Genomic DNA, 24,092 nt, shown 5'->3' with positions numbered 1-24,092 from the left:
TTGTAATCTAATTAACAGATGACTATTTCACATTTTGCAGAAAAAGAAAGGCTCACGCATTGTAATCTAATTAATCATCATTATCACTCATTGGTGAATTAGAGCACGACAAGGAGACTACAATTAATCATCGATTTGATGGCTCTTTCGTTAATTTGATAGGTTAAAGCTAATTTTCCACCGGTTGTTGCATTGAACGGTAACGGAAATAAATTAGGGCCCCGAATCCTCCTCGCTACTGGAATTCCCCTCCAAATGCGGTAAAGGAGGACGATAACAAAAAAGAAAAAGGAGCTTCTTTTTGTTCCCCCTTTCCTTCTCCTCCTCCTCTGTCCTCCCGATCTCTGCGATTCTTCCCTGAACTCATCCTGCGGATACAGTTTTGCTTCTGGATCGACGTTGTTGATCTCCTGCGACCGAGCGATTTGGCGGCGAAGGACCTGCGTGTTCGACTTGGTGGGGGACGAGGAAGGAAGTGGATTTGGCGGAGAAAATTAGAAAATTTTCTTTAGGTCATCTGGCGGGATCTCGAAACGCGTTCCGGTGGTAGCTCTTTCCTCATTTTGGAGAGCGTTTTTGTTCGATTTTGTGGTCTGCGGGAGAATGCCAGCCGGTGGTTCAGGTTGAGGGCGGGGTAGAGTGTGCATCCGCGTTGATGAGGATTGACTCCGGAGAGGAAAGAAAGGTCAACGATTCGCCATGTTCTTCTCCAAACTTGACGATTCTCCTATGTTCCGGGAGCAGGTGAGAGACTTCTTAGCTAATTCGGTCTTGATTTTATGCAAGCTGTATGGGGATTGTGGTTCATTAACTCTTGGATTTGGGAAAGGTGATTACTTTCCGGACGAAATTCTGCAATGTGGCTACTTCGTTAACGCAACTTAGCAACTTCTTGGCATTTTAGATTCTTTTGCTTTGCAGAAGGTGAAAATTAACACCTGTAGTTTTCAGCAACTTGACTATGATCATTTGTGATCCAGCAGAAATGTGGTGTTCGAAGTCAAGTCTAATCACTCCATCACTTCGTCATAATTGTTTTAACTTTTCCTCATGAGGGTTATTTTCTTCAAATTGAAGGGCTCTTGGGATAAGTTGTTACATGTTCATCAAGTTTTGGGGAATCAAGCACAGGATCTCATACCGACTACTTGGATAATTCAATATGGGTTCCATCAGAGTGGATGGAAATATGGTGGAAAAAATAATTAAAGGGATTGTAGATGCACATTGTGCATATGTCATAGTTTTCCCCTGAGGCCAAAAAATCCAGTGTGAATGGTGACAAGAATACTCATTTGGTGCCTTAAGTATAATATATGATTAACTATCCTTGAACTGAAATTTAAGGTTCAGCCCAAGTAATGCACTGGTAGGATACAAAGAGAGTTTCAATAATCCAATAGTGACAAAGACTCACTTAACACTGTAAGTAGACTGTAGCTTACCTTAGTACTTAAAAATAAGTAAACTGTAGCTTACCTTGTTTGCCATCTAATGGCTTGTGCTTGGGGTCTGCTCAGTAAGTTATACTGTTCAAGATTTAGGGTCACTTAATGAATGATTCAGCTTGTTGATTTTATTTTATTTAGATATGTCTTTCATCTGGGAGCAATCAAATGTAGCTTCAATAGATGGTAAAATGAAAGAAATGAGATGGTGAACATTAAAAAAAGACCAAAAGATTTTCTGGTTAACATCACCAGCACCACGTGTAATAAAATGGAAGCAATTAGGTGAAAGCTCCAAGAGATGACAAAATGAGAGATAAATTTAATGATGTGAACAACTTCAAATGCAATGAGTAAAATTTATAGTTAGACATTATAATCATTGTATGTCTGATAAATTTTGATTTTATAGATGGTATATCATCATCACGTGTTGGATTTAGGTGACTCCTAGTATGAACATGTCATGATTTGAATAGGAAACATACATCCAGACAACTTGACAAAAAAACACCAATTGACCTTTTTGAGTGAGGATAGTCGAGTATATTGAATATTATGTGCTCTTTGTACTTTTTGAGAGAAACAAGGGTATTCCTTGAAGCAATTGTGCATTGTCTAGGTTAAAATGACCTTGTAACTTTGATCAGTTTCTTTGATATCTTAATTCACTGTCTTTCTTTGTTTATTTATAATTAAATTTTATAGTGCAGGTTGTCTCTCATTCATCATTTAAGTAATTTACTAGTTTTCCTTCTTGTCTGATAATTTCCAATGTTATGAACTTTGCCTTTGAGAAATCAACATGCAGTACAAGGGAAGCTATTGAATACAATTTAACCTTGTCGCTTGATTCAGTGTTCTAGTTTTGTTATGGCAAATGAATCTGCTCCATATTGGGGACTATATGGTTGCATCCTGATATACTCTCAGCATCATTCTTCTAGTATACTGTTATTTCTTTTAAAAGAAAGGTTATCTTAGTGCATGGGACGTCTACCAATGTGGGGTGTGGGAGGTACAATGTTCCGGCCCTTGCTCTTACGAAGCAAAGTGTGTGTTTCCTTGATTTGAAGCCCAGTGGGATGTGTACCACAGTTGACAAACTTGGGATGTGTACCAGTGGGATCGTGATTGACGATGATTGATCCAATATTGACCCAGATATTGGGTTTTTTTTATGATTTCAAATGGAGCATCTATAATATCGAAGAGGAGATCAAAATGAACAAGAATTCAACCAGAATTGACTAAAATTAAGTGAAAGCTGTGGGATTCAATAGGTTTCTTTCTTCAAAATCAATAGTATCTCAGTGATTCCAAATTCCTCTCATTACATCTAGGTGAGGAACAGCAGTGCATCAGTGGGGAGAGGAGAGGTTGCTACGTGGGCGACAAAGTAAGGGATGGAGAATCTGAATTGTATTAGAGCCTCGTCTGGAGCGAGGAGACAAAGGGTCAGAACTTATGAGGCGAAAAGTGATGAGGCTTTTCAACAATATACTAATATTAAAGAGTAATTGGAAGTTTGGAACCACAAATTACACTATTAACTATGTTATACTGGAGCTTTTAATGTCTAATTAATTGTATAATAATAATAATAATATAATGGCAATATAACTAATCATTGTTATTTACATTTCTCTTTTTGCATTCAATTTCTGTTTTGTAAAACAATCTTTATTTGTTTATTTATAATAACCTAGCTATAATGCTATATATAATAATTTTATTTAATAACCATATTATATTATATTATTTGTGATATATAATTTTAAATATTTAATATGGTATATTAATATAAGTTCACATAATATTTTTTTACTTTTTACTATGCTAGTAAAAATATTGAAAATTTTTATTTAAAAATTATGAAACATATTATATTATAATGATTTTTATTAAGTTTTGTTTAACATATTACTAGTTGAAATCTGATGTGATATGATATGAATCAGTATTATTTCAGATATTTGTTAGTTAGAATTTGACAATGCAAGATCTGACCTTTTATTTTAGTGCAATCAATGAATTTTAATATTTCTAATTATTAAGGTTTTTTTATTTTTTTTCTTACATGTATTATTTATTTTTTTTTTTTTTTGAATTTTTTTCATTGGTTCAAATAATACTGATTCGAATATCTTTTCAATGACCAATACCGATATGACTACCATGATCTAATAATGGCACAACCTCATAGTTTTACGAGTGCACCAATTGCCAAGCTCACTTCCACACTGCCCATTTTAAAATAATTCTTGCTGCAGTTAGGTTTGATATATCTGATAATGAGCTTGGCTGAGAAACTGATAAGTTTCTTTCTATTTGCCTTCTTGTGTTTTTCTTGCTTTGTTACAGTCAATAAACTAATTTTAGGACATAATAGGGAAAATTTACTTCTGTAACTGTTGCTCAATACTAATATTAGCTTTCGTGGTGCCTAGTCATAGCATGAATAGTAGACAACAAACAATTCTTTGGGTTTCTGCTTTTCAATGTATTACCTGTCTTTGTTATACTATTTGCTGTTGCTCTTCTGCTTGACAGATTCAGTCACTCGAAGAAAGTGCTGAGTCATTGAGAGACAGGTGTCTAAAGTTTTACAAAGGCTGTCACAAATACACGTATGTTCATATTTACAGAAGTTGCAAGTGTCTTTTTTAGCTGAAATTAATTAATGTCGCTCAAAGTAAGAATACATGAGAAGTATACTTTATCACATTTTTGGGTCTTTGGTGTTCAAAATTTCTTGCTGGCAAAATAAATTGTAGGCCTTCCTGCCCATTTTTCTGAATGTTTCCCAAATTCACAAAGTTTGATGGCAATCCTTATATCCAATTGAAGGGCTATCCTTACCAGGACATTTATCGACTAAAAACAAAGGTTATATAATTGTATGTTATTTCTTTTATCTGATATCTGAGAACCTTCTAATCAAACTGGAAACCATCTGAAATATGATACCTATTGGCAGGCTGTCAAACTTACCCATCTGTGCTGAATGTAAAATAAATATATGTTGTTTTCTCCGTTTTTTTTAATCTTTGCACGATGGCATTATTGGATTGCATGGCATAAATTTTTTTCTCTTATAACATTATCGGATTGCATGGCATCAATCCTTTCCTCCTGTACAATGACAATGTTAGATCAGACAACACTTGCAGTTCAACACTCAAGCCAAAGTCTTCACCATACTTTCATGGTGCCTTTTAGTTATTTTCATTCAAAATTGTTGTATGTTGCCTTGTAGTGAAGGACTTGGAGAAGGATACGATGGCGATATAGCTTTTGCAAGTTCTCTTGAAATGTTTGGAGGAGGCCATAATGACCCCATTAGTGTTGCTTTTGGAGGTCAGTATTTTAGTTGCATATGATTGACACATTTGCTTATTGACCACTAATTGTGTCCTCGCTCTAGTGTATTTCCTCTTTTGTTTCATTTCTTTATTTTTCAATTTTATGTGAACATTGATTGTGTTGGATATCACAAGGTGGTAGAGCTTTGCATTCTGGAGGATAAAATCTATGTAGCTAACTCCAAATACTTGGGGCTTGCTTGGTTTGATGATGGCGAAGATGATCATGATGTCCACATTAACATCTCCATTCCAACTTATTTGAGCTTAAATCAGGGTCAGCCACAAGTGGTGTATTATAAAGATGTAAAATATGTAACAATATAGCCTTTTTATAGAGTTCAATTGATGGATAAAATCCATGTAGTTTATCCCAAATATTGGCACAAAGAAGGCTTGATGATGATGATGAGCAGGAAATATATGTATATTTTTAAAACAATTTTTTCTTCTACAGAAAATTCTGTTTTCTTGGCCTGTAATTTCCATCTTGAGGTTTTTATCTACTCTAACTCATGTGAAAATTTAGCTTTGTAAGAGCTATTCCTAGCTCCTAATTTAATCATCTGATTGCAAGCTTTTCATAAGTACATATTTTTCCATGCTGGGAATCTGACTATTTAAACAATTATTTCCTTTCCTTTTCCTTTTTATCTATGAATTTAGTGTGGTATTTTAAAATAAGAATATCCTTGTTTAATTGTATGTTATATTATTTGCAGGGCCTGTCATGACCAAATTTACTATTGCTTTGAGAGAAATAGGCACCTACAAGGAAGTATTACGTTCCCAGGTAACCTATCTGAAAAATTTTATGCAAAATTTACTTATTTGATTGGTGGTGATTGGTTCACTGTTGTGTGGTCCTCATTTAGCAAAAACACAGCTTAGTTTCTGAATTCAACGAGGATGAAAAGCACCATTTTCCATTTCCCAAGTTTAGATTTACCAGGTAAACCTTTTGATGCAATTGGAATATGTTGAAAGTGGGGTGGAGTCCACTCCGTTCCAAAATGACTATCCATTTGGGAGGAGATGCCCCTCAATATTAGGATGCCATGAACTGGTACACTTATTCACTTGGTACTAGGGCTTCAAATGTTTGACATTAATTCATCCCCTCATGCCCATCATAGCTCAATGGTATGAGTCTGATTTTGGTACCATGTTGAGGCAGGAAGGTAGTCATTTGATCCAAATTTATAGCTACTTGGGAAGGGGCATCCCTCAATATAAACACTATGGACCATGGAGCTTTCAGATATCTTTAATCATTAACTATAAAATGGATCTTGTCAAAATAATGGAAACTATGTTTCTTGCAATGTTGTCAATCTGAAGGTTGAAGTCACTGAAATTTCTCTTTTAGGGGGAAAAATGAAAGTTTGATCATCAAGTCAAGATTTTTGAATGAAGGATAAAATCATTGAATTATCCCTTTTGTAGGTATATGTATGAACATCCTATGTGTAAGCAAACCCTACAATGTTGACCTAAGGTTTAATATGGTATTTTTTGTTCCCACATTGTAATTGATTTTAGTGTTTAGATTGATCATTTAAGCTACTATTATCCTAATTTCTCCATATTCTATGGCTATGTTGATTACTTACTAATAAATGCTTTTTTGGTTTATAGTTGGGGAGTAAGACGCACAGGAAAGGAAATGAGGGAAGAAAAAAAATTGGTTACATTTTGCATATGCTCTCTTCTAGAAGAAAAAAGAGAATTATACCAGGGATACATTTCTTCACAAGTGGGACTTTTTAATAGCATGTTAAAACTTAATTTTGCTTTCTTTTTCCTGGTATTGTGTAGTTTAAATATGACATTTACGGTTATCTACATTTAAGTAATTAGAGTATTGGGACCTTCTAATAAGAGGTAAGAGGTTGAAGGAGACTAAGAAAACTCTAGTCAATATAAATAAAGGTTATCTAAATAATATATGATTTAATTGATTTGAATATTTCAAACGACTGTGATATAGCTATACATAGAGGTGAGATGCATGTAACTATATCTAAATTGTTGAAGCAAACTTGATTTCATAATGTTTGTGATTATCTATGAAAGTTTTTGTAGTATGCATATGTGTTTGTCTGCTCTAAAAGTTCAATTTTTAGACCTATGTTTGATTTTTGTTCTAAGTAGGGATTAAAATTTCAAGCCGTATCGCGCGATACGAGCGAAATTTTTTGTTCCGCCGATGGACCGACATCGGCACAGTGGTTCCTGCTGGGCGAAATTTTTCGTTCCGCCGGGGCGAAATAGTCGTGATTTTAGGTTTTTTTGGGGTTTTTTAACTTAGCGTTTAATTAAAGTTTTAATAATCAATTTCTAGTTGTAGTTAGGGATAATTTAAATAGGCTTTATTAAAATCCATAAAATTATCTTATTATTTTTTATTTTTAAATATTTAGATTAAAATTTTATTTTAGGTAATATATTTTATATTTTAAAAATACCGAAATTATATCGGCATGGTACGATACGGTACCGAAACTGTATCATTTCGGTTTGGACCAAAACTTCGGCACAGTTCGATATTTTAAACCTTGGTTCTAAGATGTGAAAATATTGACTTGACCTAACTTCATTTGAAAAGGTTAAAATGATTTGTTTTAAAAATAATCCATATGATTGTATTATGAATATGCAGCATTTTGTTTCTTCAGGTGTGCTTGCGTATGCACATGTAATCACATATTTCTGTAATCTTTAATTGGTTCACTCTACAAAGTCAAATTTTCACTTCAATCTAACTTAATATGTTTGGAATAAATTAGAAAAGAAAATAGTTTTCTAGTTTTTTTTTTAAGAGTCGACAAGAAGGGAATACCGAATAGATTTTGATGAGTCGATGAAAAGAGATCCCTTAATTGAGATGCAATATTTAATGGAACTATTGTTTTATGGTTTACAACAAACTGAGACCATACTAGCATCTAGAGCCATTGAGCAACTAACTAATATATACTGGATTCACTCAATGATGCAAATAATGATGGATCAATTCAAAATTTATTTTGCTTGGAAGCTTAAATTCTACATACGAACATAATTTTGAAAAGCTGAGGTTGGACCTGCTTGGAGTTATTTCAATTTGGATCAAATCTCTGATTTATCTTTCAAATGTGTTGGATATTTCTCCTATTAACACCTAATCTGTTCCATGATACTCTCAAGTGCTTGTTTACATGATTCGTGATGTTCTCCTTTCTGTAGATAGTGCATCTTAAGTGTGCTTGTATCTTTTTTAAGTCGGATATTTTTCTTCCCTTTGCTTTGGATTTTTATGCATACATCGTATTTTATTTGCTTATCTTGTTGATCATTCCAGATTGAACATATATTAAATGACAGATTGCTGCAATTTGTTGAAATTGATTCACATGCAGTCAAGGTACAGTAATATTCACTAATTTTTGTGAATATATTGGTGAAATTTTCAAACCAATGTTTTCTATACTGAAAATATCACCTGATGCAGGATGCTCGCAAGCTCTTTGACAAAGCTACCCTCCAGTATGATCAGGTTTCTTATAAGATTATGATTTGGTGTATTCATGTTGTGCTTTGTTGAGCATCGTTACTTATTCCTGTGATTGCATTCAAGTATCCTTGATTTCTTTGACAGGATTAGATGGCAAAGCACAATAGCCTTCTGAGTTATCATCTTTTAATCATATTATAGTTGTTTGTACAATGAATAATGTAGTTGCCGTACTTAATCTGGAACTGCTTCTTGGAAGTCCATAATGTCATTGCTGTTGAATCAATTCAACTATCAAATTGCTGCAGATTTAAATGGTTACTTTATGACAATTGGTAAACCTAAAAGAAATTTTGATTTACTTTATTCCTTTGAAGAGTAAGGAATTTACCAGTGCTCAATTTCTTCTGAAAAGGAAAGAGTTGTGGTTATAGATTTACATTGTAGAATCAATCTACTCAATAGAAGATATTGCCTGGACTTCTAATCTTAACAACAAGAATCAGTAAATAATGTCGGGCCAAAGCCATAATTTAGAAGAATAGAGTATCTCTATTGAGTAACCACAACTCTCAAAAGTTATGCACAAACAATTTGACATCCATATCTGAAGATGCTTAGTTGAACTTCAGTAAGGGTGCATGCATGTTAACTATCATAAGATTGCAGCACCATCCATGCATTTTGCTTAATAACTTTACTCCATTAACAATGATGATAACCATGCAAACCAACAAACATGATAACTGCAAAATATCACAACTAATGTGATACATCCAGAACCACAAGCGCAAACCAACAAATAGTTTATGTAGGTAGTATACAATGGAGTCACTGCATAACACATGTGGTATGCTAACTAATATGGTCTAACCTTTTTTTATTGAAAAAATACATTTATTATATGGCAATAATGTATAATATCATGTACTAAAAACTATGAGTTTATATCTACGGTATTAGATAAAATTAATCAACCTAAGCAATCAATTTATAAAATGCTCACATCTGTTGCTTATCATTTAATTTAATCATCTTAAGAAAACAATAATCTCATATACAATATTTATATGAATCTAAGCAAAAGCAATTCATATAACAGAAAAAAGATATAACATTTAATAATGATGTTAACCAACTGATGTGGCCTATATAAAAGAAAAAGAAAAACAAATTGACCTAATGAATAGATAAAATGCTCGCCTTTTTTTATTGATTTATATTCCTTTTAATCTAACTTAGATATTCCTCCCATCGACCTAAGATAGTTATTTTGAACTATCAAATTTGTTGTTTCTCAAAAATACTCCTTTGAGGCCACCCATTTTTTGCCTATTGTTCACACAAAACCTGCAAACCAAAGATAAGAATTATGTTTTTCCTACACAGTTCCATTGGCCATTTCTAGCCAATTTCATTCCATGAAATAAACAGTAAATTATATCATTGCTACCATCACACCACCCTTAGTATTTGGTAAATGTTATCTTGATTTTGATTGTTTACTTTTTTTTCACTTCTGATATGAAGAAAATTTACTTGTCAATGTTCTTTCACTGGTTTATTCGAAACATCTATTTGTAGTAGACTATGCGACATTGATTTTTATGGAAATTATTCAATATGCCTTTCTCAATATTCAATACTTAGTTTTCTTTGTTTTAATTTTTGCCACAGGCCCGTGAGAAGTATCTGTCATTGAAGAAAGGCACAAAAGCTGACATAGTGACTGTCTTAGAGGATGTAAAGACAAGACTTTACCTTATATATATTTTTGCATTAGTCAAATTGATTTACATTCCTTTCATCACCCTTACCTTTGTTGTAGTTTATATCAAAACTCCTGAATCTAAATGTAGTTTATGTATTGTAGGAGCTCCATAATGCAAGGTCTTCATTTGAGAAGGCTCGTTTTAATTTGGTAAAACCATGCTTACCAATTTAGTAGTTCTCAACTTGACATTCACTTTGACTGTTCTCATGTGATATACTAACTACTAAGTTGAGTTCCTTGCTATGCTCAGGTTACTGCTCTTTTTACAATTGAGTCCAAAAAGAAATTTGAGTTTTTGGAAGCTGTTAGTGGAACAATGGAGGCTCATCTTCGCTATTTCAAACAAGTACTATCAGTTTGGCAATTTATTGTGTTAATCTTCTTTGTGGGTCAGATTTGCACCTTTTTCACTGGCCACTTGTGCAGGGATATGAGTTGTTACGGCAGATGGAGCCATACATCCATCAGGTTCATTCTTTATTCTAATAAACTAATTTATTTTATTGGTTGCCTTGTCATCTCATACTTACAAACTCCTTGATATCCAAAGATATGTTTATGGAACTAATAGCTAAAAATAGCTTTTGGCCTTTGTTTGATAGGAGAAATTCACTCTTATAGTTCTACTTGCCTTGACAATTTTATTTGATGAATGATTCTTTTCATATGGGCAAATAATTATTTTGGCTTTTATTTCAAGAACCATTCAATCAGAAGTTCTAGCAGATAAGTTTATGATTTTGTCTTATATTGTATTTAATTGAAACTCCGCCCATGATGAATTAACTCTGTCATGACCTATCCCAAGCCCAGATAAAGGCGGAGGATTGTATTATGTTGTCAGCTAACGTTAAACTAAGGTAAATGTTTAATGAATGGATCTATTAAACTATTATGCTAATGCTAGGTTGTTCCCTGGAAGGAATGCATTGCAGGGTCTGATTGTAATGTCTCGACAAAGATTGCTACATCTCCGAAACTCAGGTGTAGTGATAAATATGCAAAAGTTCACGTTGCATGGTTTGCATGGTTCGACTGTAACGTATCGTCAAGGACCGCTACGTTTTCATGAGAACTTGGATGTAGTATTAAATATGCAAGAGTTCTCACACTATATGTTAGATGAAAACAAATATTATAGGAAAATTAATAATCTAAGATTTAGAACATGGAACATAGGAACCCTCACTGGTCAAACAATAGAAGTAGTAGATACGATGATTATGAAAAAATTAGTATTTTATGTGTACAACAAGAGATAAAATGGGTAGGCGAGAAAGCAAAGATGATAGAGAACTTGAATTTTAAGTTATGATACATAGGAAAGAATAAAATAAGAAATGGAGTGAGTATTGTTGTAGATAGTTTGTTAAAAAGTGAAGTTGTAGGAGTAGTTAGAAAGGAGGATATAATTATAGCTCTCAAAATAGTAGTAGAGAAAGAAACTATAAACGTAATTAGCATATATGCACTTTATATAGGATTAGATGAAGATACCAAATCAAGGTTTTAGAACGACCTAAATGAAGTATTATAAAATATTCAGTCACATGAAATGATTTTAATAGAAGACGATCTAAATGAACATGTCAAAGTGAAAAATGAGATATACGAGAGCATGCATGGTGGTTATGGGTTTGAAATAACAAATGAAGAAGGAAAAACTATATTAGATTTTACGATAGCATATGACCTTATATTAGCTAATATACTTTTTAAGAAAAGAGAAGAATACTTTGTCATGTTTAAAAGTGGGAATAATAAATCGCAAATTGACTTTCTTATGGTTAGGAAGAAGGATAGAAAGATTTGTAAAGATTGCAAAGTCATCACTAGAGAAAGTTTAACTACCCAACATAGGTTAGTAGTGTTAGATATACGCTTCAAGCATAGTATCAATAGAAGAAAAATATACACGACTCCTAGAATTAAGTTGTGGAAGTTAAAAGATGAGAAGGAAAACATATTTAAGGACAAGGTAGAAGTACAAGCATTATGTGAAATGTATGGTGACTCCAATATAACATGGGATAAGATGGTATCAAAGTTGAAAATAGTAGTCAAGAGTATACTTGGTGAGTCAAAGGACATGTATCACCAAGTAAGGAATTTTGGTGGTGGAATGAGAAAGTACAGGAGAAAGTGGAGAAAAAACAAACAACCTATAAGGAATTATATATTTGTTAGAATGAGGAAAACTTTAAAAAATATATACAATAGCCAAGAAAACAATTAAGAAAGTAGTGAATGATACTAAGAATAAAACTTTTGAACGGTTATATAGAAAATTGGATGCAAAAGAAGGGGAAAAAAGACATTTATAGAATAACTAAAGTGAGAGAGAGGAAGATAAAAGATTTTATCCAAATAAAATATATTAAAGATGAATGCAATAGGGGTACTAGTAAATGATGGGGAAATAAAAGAGCGGTGGAAGAAGTATTTTCATCAACAATTTAATGAAGGTTTAGGTGACCAACTTAATTTAGGTAATTTAAGTATGTCAAATGAGTATAGAAATTTAAAATTTTATCATAGAATTCAAACTTCAAAAGTAGAACAAACTTTAAATAGAATACAAAATAGAAAAGTCATTAAATCAGATGATATTCTGATAGAGGTATGAAAGTGCCTAGAGAAACAAGGTATTAAATGATTTACAAATTTATTTAACATGATATTGAAAACGAAAAAATGTATGATTAATGAAGGGTAAGTACTCTAGTTTTCTTATATAAGAATAAGGGAGACGTACAAAATTATGCAAAATATAAGGATATTAAACTAATGAGTCATACTATGAATTTTTGAGAAAGAGTAATAGAAAAAAATTAAGGAAACCACAGTAATTGAAAATTAATTTCGGTTCATGCTTGAAAGGTTGACAATAGAAATTATATATTTTCTCAAGCAACTAATTGAAAAGTATCAAAAGCAAAAGCAAGATCTACACATGATATTCATTGACTTAGAAAAAGTTTATTATAGAGTCTCAAGAGAAATTATATGGAAAATTTTAGAAAATAGAGGTGTTAGCATAGCATATATTGAACTAATTAAAGGTATGTATGAGGATGTAACGACCAGAGTAAAGACTTTAGACGGATTAATTGAAACATTTCCAATAAAGATAGAGTTACATCAAGGATCAACTCTAAGTCTCTATGTTTTTACACTAATCATGGATGAACTCACTGGACACATTCAAGACATAGTATTGTGGCATATGCTGTTTGCAGATGATATTGTTTTGGTAGATGAGATGCGCGAAAGAGTAAAAATTAAATTAGAATCTTAGCAGGAAACACTAGAAGTGAAAGGTTTTAGGCTTAGTAGAGTAAAGACAGAATATATGGAATTTAAGTTTAATAATATTAGATGTAATGAGATAATTGTTAAGATAGAGGATAACGAATTGTCTGGAACTGAGAGTTTTAAGTATTTAGGATCATTTTTGCAAAACAATGGAGGGATTGAAATAGATGTCTTACATAAAATACAAGCAGAATGGTTGAAATGGAGGAAAACGTCGGATGTTTTATGTGATCATAAAGTACCTCTAAAACTTAAAGAGAAGTTCTATAAAACGGCAGTTGGACCTACTGTGTTATATGACGCTGAATGTTGGACTATGACTTGAGCACATTAGTAGAAGATGAGAGTTGCAGAGATGAGGATGTTAAAATGGATGTGTGAACATACGAGGATGGATAGAATAAGAAATGAGAGCATTAGAGAGAAAGTCGAAGTTGTATCTATTGAGGGAAAACTCCGAGAGATAAGTTTAAGATAGTACGGATATGTTCTTAAACAACCAATAATGTTTTAGTTAAGCAATGTGAAATTATGGCGAATATGCAGATTAAACGAGGAAGAGGAAGATAAAAAGAAATTAGTTAGCAATAATAAAATAAGATAAAATTTATTTAAGTATAGATGATGATATAGTAGGGAATAGAGCCCAATGGCGTAGAAAAATCCATATAGCCGATCCCACTTAGTGAGATAAGACTTGATTGTTGTTGTTGTTGTATTATTTAATTGATGATATGAAGGTAACAATACATCTTAGTTATATATGCAAGTCTCGCCCAATCCTCTTGATGAAATGTCAAAGAGGATACTTAGTGAAACACGGATTACATAAGTAAAGGATTGTGAGTAATAAAAAGAAGTATGATTTTAATATGTAGGGATATTATTGGGCTTAGGGGCCCTTCGTCCCACTTGCATCATGTGTAGACACGAGAGCTCTATAATGCCTTAAAAGAAACATGGTTATGCTTTTGTTTTTCTTATCAGCCCAAGCATTTGGAATGTATTATTTCTTGAAGGAACAGTATTGACATTTTCTTTTTTTGAATAAATAAACATGTATTAACCAAATGTGATGTACAACGTCAACCTTGAATATTTTATTACGTTTGACAAATTGTTAGATCTGAGTAGACGTTCAAGGCCCTATGTACATGAATCTATATCCTCTTGAAGATACTCTCTACATCCATGTGCTCCCTCTCACAAAGACATCGGTTTCTAGCCATCCATGTATGATGTATCATGCATGTCATGGCTAAGTGCCGCGCCTTTGTCAAAAGCCGATTGCCTCGATAGTGTCTCTTGAAAACTCTGAACATTCTTTTGTACGTGGTCATCTCTTCCTGCATCTCTAACCAGCCTCTGACTTTCCTTAAAAGTTGCCCTGTCACGGGACATCGGAAGAAGAGGTGTTCTTGGGTTTCCTCTGCCTCTGCACAAAGAATGCATGTTTTCTCCATAACATGTGGCAACCGGTCTTGAGTAGGTAGCCTCCCATGTGCTATCGGATATTACTCCTATTTTCAACCGAGCATCGAGTGTATTACTCCTATGTTGCTATCGGATATGGTGATTAAATGAAGCATGGGATTCTATTCCTAGATGATGACTATGGCATTCATTTCTCAATCTGAATCCAACCAGATTGAATTTGTTTGAGTACTGTATGAAAAGCAAACAAAACTGAGTTCCAACAAAAAAAACTAAACCCTTAGTCCTGCTGCTATTTTTTTGAATTTGATTTGTGCTAATTCAGTTCTTTGGTTTGAATTGGATAATGGACTCTTCTAATGATGATAAATTTTTGTCTTTTTTTGTTTATATCTTGTCTTATTGTATGTGTCACTATGTAGATGGAATTATGATTCTAAAGATCAGGAGTCTTCAATTACTAGGCATTAAACTTTTGAACAAACCATGTTTCTAAGTTGGTCGCTATTCTTCTTAGTCTTACACAACATTCTTGCTATTATCCTTGAAATTTGAATCACGGCTAAGATTTAATTATTTGATCCCAGGCTCATATTTGTTATAACTTTATCTGAAATTATTATGCCACTCTTATTTGCATGTCTATTAAAAGGTTCTGGCTTATGCACAACAATCAAGGGAACGGTCTAACTATGAGCATGCAACTCTCATAGAAAGGATGCAAGAATTCAAGAGACAGATTGACCAAGAAAGCCAGTGGTCTCCAAATGGGTTAAAGGATTCGTCTAATGTTGATGGTATGCAGGCCATTGCTAGAAGTTCTCACAAAATGATAGAGGCAGTGATGCAATCAGCTGCTGAGGGAAAGGTATATTGCTGGAAAAGTTCATTTTATGGCTCTAATTTATTAGCTACTTTTGTCCATATCATAAATAAGCTTAACTACAGTTATTAAACCAAACTGTTCTACTTTCAACTCTTTGCTTCTTAGTTTGCTTTCCTATTAAGCTTCTGCATATTATGTTTTTGTAGGTTCAAACAATTCGCCAAGGATATCTATCAAAACGGTCATCGAACCTGAGAGGTGATTGGAAAAGAAGGTTCTTTGTACTTGATAGTCAAGGAATGCTGTATTATTACCAGAAAGAGTGGAGTAGAGCCTCTGTAGGTCTTTAATCATGATTAATTGAGGTTTATTTTGTTAGATATGCATTTATTTCTAGGACTTCATGAGTTAGCTCTTTTAAACCTATCTATCTTGGAACCTTCTTTGCACTTCAGGGAGGTAATAATTCCATTCAAAGGGATCAGTCTGAACATGGTCCTGGATTGCTAAGCCGTTGGTTCTCTTCTCATTATCATAGCATACATGATGAGAAGTCTGTTCCGCGTCATACTGTGAATTTGCTGACATCAACTATAAAAATTGATGCTGACCAGTCAGACTTGCGGTTTTGTTTCAGAATTATTTCTCCATCAAAGAATTACACTTTGCAGGTGATGTTATCATACTGAAAAACCATTGGTAGTTTCAAGGTCATTCATTGAATGAATTTTTCTGATCACGAGATCTAAATTTTAGAGTTTTGCTGTTGGATATATCTGTAGTAGACTATTGTCCCTCAGGACGTAAGCCATCTCCAACTATCTTATGATACCATATACTTGAATTAATATGCTAATGCAGGCAGAGAGTGCAAAGGATCAAATGGATTGGATTGAAAAAATTACAGGTGTTATTGCTTCTCTGCTTAACTCACAGTCACCTGAACAGGTCTGTAACTGAACCTTCATGAATCTTGTTGTTCTCATAGAGTTTATAATAACACCTCCATATTACTTCCAGCACCTCGCTCAGCCTACAAATAGTGGCTATCACCATTCAGCTAGTAGGAGCAGCTCATTTGGTAATCTTGATGATGCTGTAAATGAAGAATTAACAATGGAGAAAAATTCTGGTAGCAGGAACTTTGGATTTCCTGGTAGAAGCTCACAGAATCATAGGTTCAACTCAAAGCAAGAGAGGACAATTGATGTTCTAAGAAAAGTACATGGAAATAATGTTTGTGCTGAATGTGGTGCCCTTGATCCTGATTGGGCATCCCTGAATCTTGGAGTGCTTCTCTGCATTGAGTGCTCTGGGGTTCATCGCAATCTCGGCGTTCACATCTCTAAGGTAAGAATGACTGATAATGCATATCGCATGCTATGAATAAGATGTTACATTCGGAGAACAACAATTATGCAACCAACCATGTAGCATGCAGAAGATGTTAGACCTGTTCTTCCAATTCTTGCAATTTGTCATGTTCCATTACAGTTTCTGCCAATATGCTGCCCTAACTACATTTTGATACTGTGATTGTGTTTGTGGTAAATGGATGGTGCACAACTAGTGTTGTCTTTTTTCCATATTAGGTGGGTTTGCTATTGGCACATTGTTGATGCAACATAAATGTTCTTAATTCCAACCCCGCATTTACTGTTTTGACTGGGTAAGAAATATGATACTGAAAATAAGAGATCTAAGGAAGACATATAATCTTAAGGAGGTCAAAGGTGGTATTGGAAGTTCCTTTGCTGACCGAACTTCAACCACATTTTTATTACTCATTTGATTTTACTGTCTAAATCAGTATTATAACCCTATATTTCTAGTCCTTTTTTTCGAACAGTTGGTGTACCTCAATTAACAAATATTCTGGAAAATTAATTCAATTTGTTTATGAGAAAAAACTGTAAATTTTCATTTGAAAAGTCTTGCTAAGGTTTTTAAAATCCCAATACTATTCATTTAACAGTTCAAAATTTTCCAAATAGTTTATTTCTAATAGTTTTTCTAGCTATGAAGGACTCAAAGAATAGAAGGTTCAATCATTTGGGGTCTACGACAATAATGTGCAAGCAATGTATTTAAATGTAATAAATCAACATCCTGATTCGATAGTTTGGTCGCAGCACAAGTTTAGTCCTTGTAAGAAACTCAGCTCACTTAAACTTGGGCAATATAAAGCATCAAGACTTGTTTAAACATTAGCTATAACCAATTTAATCCAAAGATCTGTGATACAACTCAACTCCGCCTGTGATAAGTTTACCTTATCATTGCCGGTCCCAAGCCCGGATAAAGGAGGAGGGTTGCGTTAGGTTGCCAGCCAGCGTTAAACTAAGGCAAACACTCATGAATGGATCCATTAAACTATTGTGTTAATGCTAGGATGTTCCCCGGAAGGAACGCGTTGCAGGGTCCGACTGTAACGTCTCGGCAAGGACCGCTACATCTCCATGAGAACTTGGGTGTAGTGTTAAATGAGCAAAAGTTCTCACACCATAGGTTGGGTAAGAATAAAAATTATAGGAAAATTAATAGTCTAAGATTTGGAACATGGAATATAGGAACCCTTACTGGTAAAACAATGGAGGTAGTAGATACGATGATTAGGAGAAGAATTAGTATTTTGTGTGTACAAGAGACAAAATGGGTAGGCGAAAAGGCAAAGTTGATAGAGAACTCGGGTTATAAGTTATGGTACACAGGGAAGAGTAAAACAAGAAATGGAGTTGGTGTTATTGTAGATAGTTCGTTAAAGGATGAAGTTGTAGGAGTAAATAGAAAGGGGGATAGAATTATAGCTCTCAAAATAGTAGTGGAGAAAGACACTATAAATGTAATTAGTGTATATGCACCTCAAGCAGGATTAGATGAAAATACCAAATCAAGGTTTTGGGATGACCTAGATGAAGTATTACAAAATATTCCATCAAATGAAATGATTTTAATAGGAGGTGATCTAAATGGACATGTTGGAGTGAAAAATGAGGAATATGAGAGGGTGCATGGGGATTATGGGTTTGGAACAAGAAATGAGGAAGGTAAAACTATACTGGATTTTGCGATAGCATATGATCTTATACTAGCTAATACGTTTTTTAAGAAAAGAGAAGAACACTTGATCACATTTAAAAGCGGGAATAATAAATCGCAAATTGACTTTCTTATGGTTAGGAAGAGGGATAGAAAGATTTGTAAAGATTGTAAGGTCATTCCTGGAGAAAGTTTAACTACCCAACATAGGTTAGTAGTATTGGATATACGTCTTAAGCATAATATCCATAAAAAGAAAATATCCACTACTCCTAGAATTAAGTGGTGGAAGTTGAAGGATGAGAAACAAAACATATTTAAGGAGAAGGTAGAAGGACAAGTATTAGGTGAAGTATACGGTGACCCTACTACGACATGGGATAAAATGGTATCAAAGTTGAAAATAATAGCCAAGAGTATACTCGGCGAGTCAAAGGGGCATGTACCACCAAGTAAAGAATCTTGGTGGTGGAATGAGAAAGTACAGGAAAAAGTGAAGGAAAAACGAATAGCCTATAAGAAATTATATATTTGCAAGAATGAAGAAAATTTAAAAAAATATACATTAGCTAAGAAAGAGGCTAAAAAAGCAGTGAATGAAGCTAAAAATACAACTTTTGAGCAGTTATATCGAAAATTGGATACAAAAGAAGGAGAAAAAGACATTTATAAAATAGCTAAAGTGAGAGAGAGGAAGACAAAAGATATTAGCCAAATAAGATGTATTAAAGATGAATGCAATAGGGTATTAGTAAATGATGGAGAAATAAAAGAGCGGTGGAAGAGGTATTTTCATCAACTTTTTAATGAAGGTGTAGGTGATCAACTTAACTTAGGTAATTTAAGCAGGTCAAATGAGTATAGAAATTTAAATTTTTACCGTAGAATTCAAATTTCAGAAGTAGAACAAGCTTTAAACGGAATGAAAAATGGAAAAGCCGTTGGACCAGATGATATCCCGATAGAGGTATGGAAGTGCCTAGGGAAACAAGGTATTGAATGACTTACAAAATTATTTAACATGATATTGAAAACAAAGAAAATGTCAGATCAATGGAGAGTAAGTACTCTAATTCCCTTATATAAGAATAAGGGGGACGTACAAAATTGTGCAAATTATAGGGGCATTAAATTAATGAGTCATACCATGAAACTTTGGGAAAGAGTAATAGAAAAACGATTAAGGAAAGAGACTATGGTCACCGAAAATCAATTTGGGTTTATGCCTGGTAGGTCGACAATAGAAGCTATACATCTTCTCAGGCAACTAATTGAAAAGTATCGGGGGCAAAAGCAAGATCTACATATGATATTTGTTGATTTAGAAAAAGCTTATGATAGAGTCCCAAGGGAAATTATATGGAGAATTCTAGAAAAGAGGGGTGTTAGCGTAGTATATATTGACCTAATTAAGGATATGTATGAGGAAGTAACGACTAGAGTGAAGACTTCAGGCGGATTAACTGAAGCATTTCCAATAAAGATAGGGTTACATCAAGGGTCAGCTCTAAGTCCTTATCTTTTTACACTAATCATGGATGAACTTACTGGACACATTCAAGATACCGTACCATGGTGCATGTTGTTTGCAGATGATATTGTATTGGTAGATGAGACACGTGAGGGAGTAAATGCTAAATTAGAATCTTGGCGAGAAACACTAGAAGAGAAAGGTTTTAGGCTTAGTAGAGTAAAGACAGAATATATGGAATTTAAGTTTAGCAATATTGAACGTAATGAGACAAGTATTAAAATAGGAGATGATGAGTTGTCTGGAACTGAGAGTTTTAAATATTTAGGATCATTTTTGCAAGCCGATGGAGGGATTGAGAGAGATGTCTTACATAGAATACAAACAGGATGGTTGAAGTGGAGGAGAGCATCAGGTGTTTTATGTGATCGTAAAGTGCCTCTAAAACTTAAAGGAAAGTTCTATAAAACGGCAGTTAGACCTGCCATGTTATATGGCGCTGAATGTTGGGCTATGACTCGAGCACATGAGCAAAAGATGAGAGTTGCGGAGATGAGGATGTTAAGATGGATGTGTGGACATACGAAGATGGACAGAATAAGAAATGAGAGCATTAGAGAGAAAGTTGGAGTTGCATCTATTGAGGAAAAACTCCGTGAGACACGTTTAAGGTGGTACGGACATGTACTTAGACGACCGATAAATGCTCCAGTTAGGCGGTGTGAAACTATGACAAATACGCATATCAAACGAGGGCGAGGTAGACCAAAAAAGACTTGGTTAGCAACAATAAAACAAGATAAAATTTATTTAAATATAAATGATGATATAATAGGAGATAGAGCTCAATGGCGTAAAAGGATCCATATAGCCGACCCCACTTAGTGGGATAAGGCTTGGTTGTTGTTGTTGTTGTTGTTGTGATGTGAGAGCATGGGATCCTTCGGTTATCAATCTGTTTCAATCATTGGGCAACACATTTGCAAACTCCGTCTGGGAGGAATTGTTGCCATCAAGGAATGGAACATGTGAGAATGATACTAGGTAAAATTTTATTTATAGAAAGGAGGGAAAACACACACTGGGACACTTGTATATCTATTAATGTAAATGCAAAATAGAGTATGCTTATGTCACACTTTCTGGATTAAAGATAATGAAATTCCAAAATCATTCCATGTAGTTCCCTTGATATTGACAAGAACCAAGAGCACATACCTATTTGCAAGCCCAAGCACCTGGATCCTATTTCAGTGAAAGAGAAGTTCATTCATTTAAAGGTACGTTTTAATTTAATTTCTACATGCACATTATTGATTATATTATGGATTGATTGAAATTATCTTTTTATCATTCCATTCTTAACCTTAACATTTGGATTATCAAAATTATGAATTAGAAAAATTAAAGTCCATAGAGTACTTAAATTCTGAAGAGTATGTGGTTCTGGTGCTGGTGGTGGTCAATATAACACTTAAAAAATGACACAACCATTCTATGTTGGAGATGTGCCGATAACAGTTAAGAGGATGTTTATTTTAAATTCAAGAATTCTATACTGTCGTACCTTGGACATAATCAGCACTAACTGTAGATGGTTATCTTCCTATGCCTAAATGTTTGAGATGCGCTTTGTGCTTATCATTGTTCTCTGTTGATCTCATGTCGGCATTGTTTATATGCTACTCCCTAGTTATAGCAGTCTTGTATCTTGCCAAAGATTTTGCAGCCATTTTGAACTGAAAATTCTGTGTTCCTTATGATTTCTTCATGCTTCGGTTCTTCCAGTATGCAGACAAGTGTTTTGTCAGTAGACCAGAGGTAAATCAGCTTGTAGTGGCACAACAGATGTGGGAGAGTGTCAATGCAAATGACAAGAAAGCAGTGTACCGCCTCATCGTAACTTTCAATGTTGATGTCAACATTACATATGAGCAAGCATCTTTGAATTCAAGTTAAGTCTTGTGAATTTATGCTTCTGCAAGACTGATCAACTGCATTGTTTGATTGAATATTATCTGTTTACTAGGTTATTCTCAGCAAAAGCCTTCCACCATAAATTTTTGTAGTTCAACAAGCACAAACGACGACAGAAACGAGTTGGATGACTGTTTCCAAGGTTTCTCCCTACTTCACCTGGCTTGTTGGACAGCAGATATTGGAATGATAGAGCTCCTCATACAATATGGAGCAAACTCAAATTCTACCGACTCGAGAAGGAGGACACCTCTTCATCATTGTATTCTCAAGGGCAGGCATTTGTTTGCTAAACTACTGCTTTCCAGGTGATATGGCAATTCTCATTTCCTAGAAGCTTGAAGTATTTCAAAGTATTTGAGATACTTCTACAGTTTTACTTCATTTTTCTAATGAGTTAAATAGGAACTGTTTTGATAATGATCCTCATAGAACTAGGGTTGTCCAATTAAAATTGTTCTAGTTAGAGGGTTCATAGCTCAGGCATAAGTATGAAAGCTTTGCGAATGCGATCACAGCTAACTTACTATTTCATTCCATAACCAAAGCTTACCAATAAACAATGATTACATGTTTTGACTTGATGCATATTATTGTATTTTCAATGGCATCTTGCGGTTCTTTGCCTTTGTTAACTTTAAGAGCATACATTTGCCTTTCATTATTTTGTGATGGCGATTATAGTTCCTTCTGAAGTGGAATCTGAGGATGTTACATCTCAAGGATGATGAAGTGGTACTTTCTTTCCTTCTTACCTATCAAATAACAACCTACACTTGCTATGATTTCATACCCATTGGATCTCTTTCCTTCTTATTTTGTCGATTCTTTATAGTTGTGTTAAGTCAAACAGAAACTACATCAGCTGTCTTCTTTATGCTTGGTTTATTCCAAAATGTAGGTGAGTAAATTCAAAGATCAAAGCAATGTGTAACTGGCTTCATAAGCATAAGCATTAGCAGACATGTATGTTTTCACCATTGCATATCCTTGTCATACTGTTTTAGCTTTGCCCTGAATGAAGTCGATATCCGACCTCTGCTAAGGTGACCTTCGTCATACTCATCGAGAGTCCCTATGTGCGGTTCTCATCTGCTTTTGAATATACCAGCAAGTCTAACATCATGGTCCATCGGCATGTGCTACTTTCCGTTCTCTTCCGCGTGCATTCCATTCAAGTAATCAGTGTATAAAAAAGTTGTACCAATGTATAAAAAAGCAAATTCAGATGATGAGTGTTATAATTGTGTAGAAGTACATTCCTTTGTCTAGAACGGAACGAATTAATTAGACACTATTAGTTGGGAGTTAAATATCCATTTGCTAAATGTATTACTATCCTCATGGCTTCGAAATGATGTCAATCTGGTGCTTCTGTATGGCTAGTGATCAAGAACTTTTCTGTCTACTATGTTTAATGAATCATTTATGCTAATGTACCGTTGCACGATGCAGGGGAGCAGATCCACACGCGACCGATGACGATGATAAGACCCCCCTACAATATGCAATAGAAAGCGGCGACATTGACTACGAAGATCTTCTCGCCCTCTTGGATAGATAGATAGTTCAATGGAAAGTTGGCAGACTTGCAGCTAGAAAAAGGATTTCCCAACAGCTGGTGAATTACTATCACTTGAAGCAATCGCTCGGGCCTTGGAAATCTTGACATCGACTTGAATGTATACGGCGAACATATCTACGAACGACTGGCTTGTTGGCTCTCCTTGCATTATTTGTATGCAGAGTTTTGAGTTTTGCGAATTTCATTCTTCTAATTGTATCGAACTACCCGGCCTCTTCTTCAAGATTATCGCAAAGTTTGTACATATTGTTATGCTGGATTAGTACTAGTGTGAAGGTGTTGTAATCTTAATGCAAAGTCTATGTTGATTCAGTTTACTTTCTTCCTACTTATCAGGTTTGTTTTGATGTGGAGCGATGAGC

The 24,092-nt window shown here is 34.2% G+C and overlaps 1 protein-coding gene across 1 annotated transcript; it reads left to right on the top strand.

The window, feature by feature from the left end:
* The first annotated feature begins 209 nt into the window (after positions 1-209).
* Positions 210-24,042, top strand: LOC141813183 (ADP-ribosylation factor GTPase-activating protein AGD3-like). The gene is made up of 20 exons (XM_074701099.1): positions 210-744; positions 4,002-4,078; positions 4,708-4,808; positions 5,536-5,606; positions 8,157-8,219; positions 8,307-8,351; positions 9,987-10,052; positions 10,183-10,230; positions 10,334-10,429; positions 10,510-10,551; positions 15,485-15,700; positions 15,865-15,996; positions 16,114-16,329; positions 16,520-16,606; positions 16,679-17,015; positions 21,080-21,212; positions 21,352-21,448; positions 21,957-22,122; positions 22,198-22,453; positions 23,601-24,042. Exons 1-20 carry the CDS (start codon positions 700-702, stop codon positions 23,707-23,709), a joined length of 2,403 nt encoding a protein of 800 aa, XP_074557200.1. The 5' UTR covers positions 210-699; the 3' UTR covers positions 23,710-24,042.
* The last annotated feature ends 50 nt before the right edge of the window (positions 24,043-24,092 follow it).

The sequence above is a fragment of the Curcuma longa genome, chromosome 20 (genome assembly GCF_044706935.1).
Source record: "Curcuma longa cultivar G26 ecotype Majalengka, Jawa Barat chromosome 20, ITB_CL_G26_1.1, whole genome shotgun sequence".
In the NCBI taxonomy this organism is placed as follows: Eukaryota; Viridiplantae; Streptophyta; class Magnoliopsida; order Zingiberales; family Zingiberaceae; genus Curcuma; species Curcuma longa.
Note: the sequence above shows the minus strand (reverse complement) of the source record. Positions and strands in the feature narration are given on the sequence as shown.

Bases quoted from the DNA above. Each gene is read 5' to 3' on its own strand.
- LOC141813183 (XM_074701099.1), top strand. From the start codon at position 700: ATGTTCTTCTCCAAACTTGACGATTCTCCTATGTTCCGGGAGCAG. The intron at 15,701-15,864 runs GTATATTGCTGG...ATGTTTTTGTAG, and splicing joins AATCAGCTGCTGAGGGAAAG to GTTCAAACAATTCGCCAAGG. The intron at 22,123-22,197 runs GTTAAGTCTTGT...TCTGTTTACTAG, and splicing joins GCAAGCATCTTTGAATTCAA to GTTATTCTCAGCAAAAGCCT.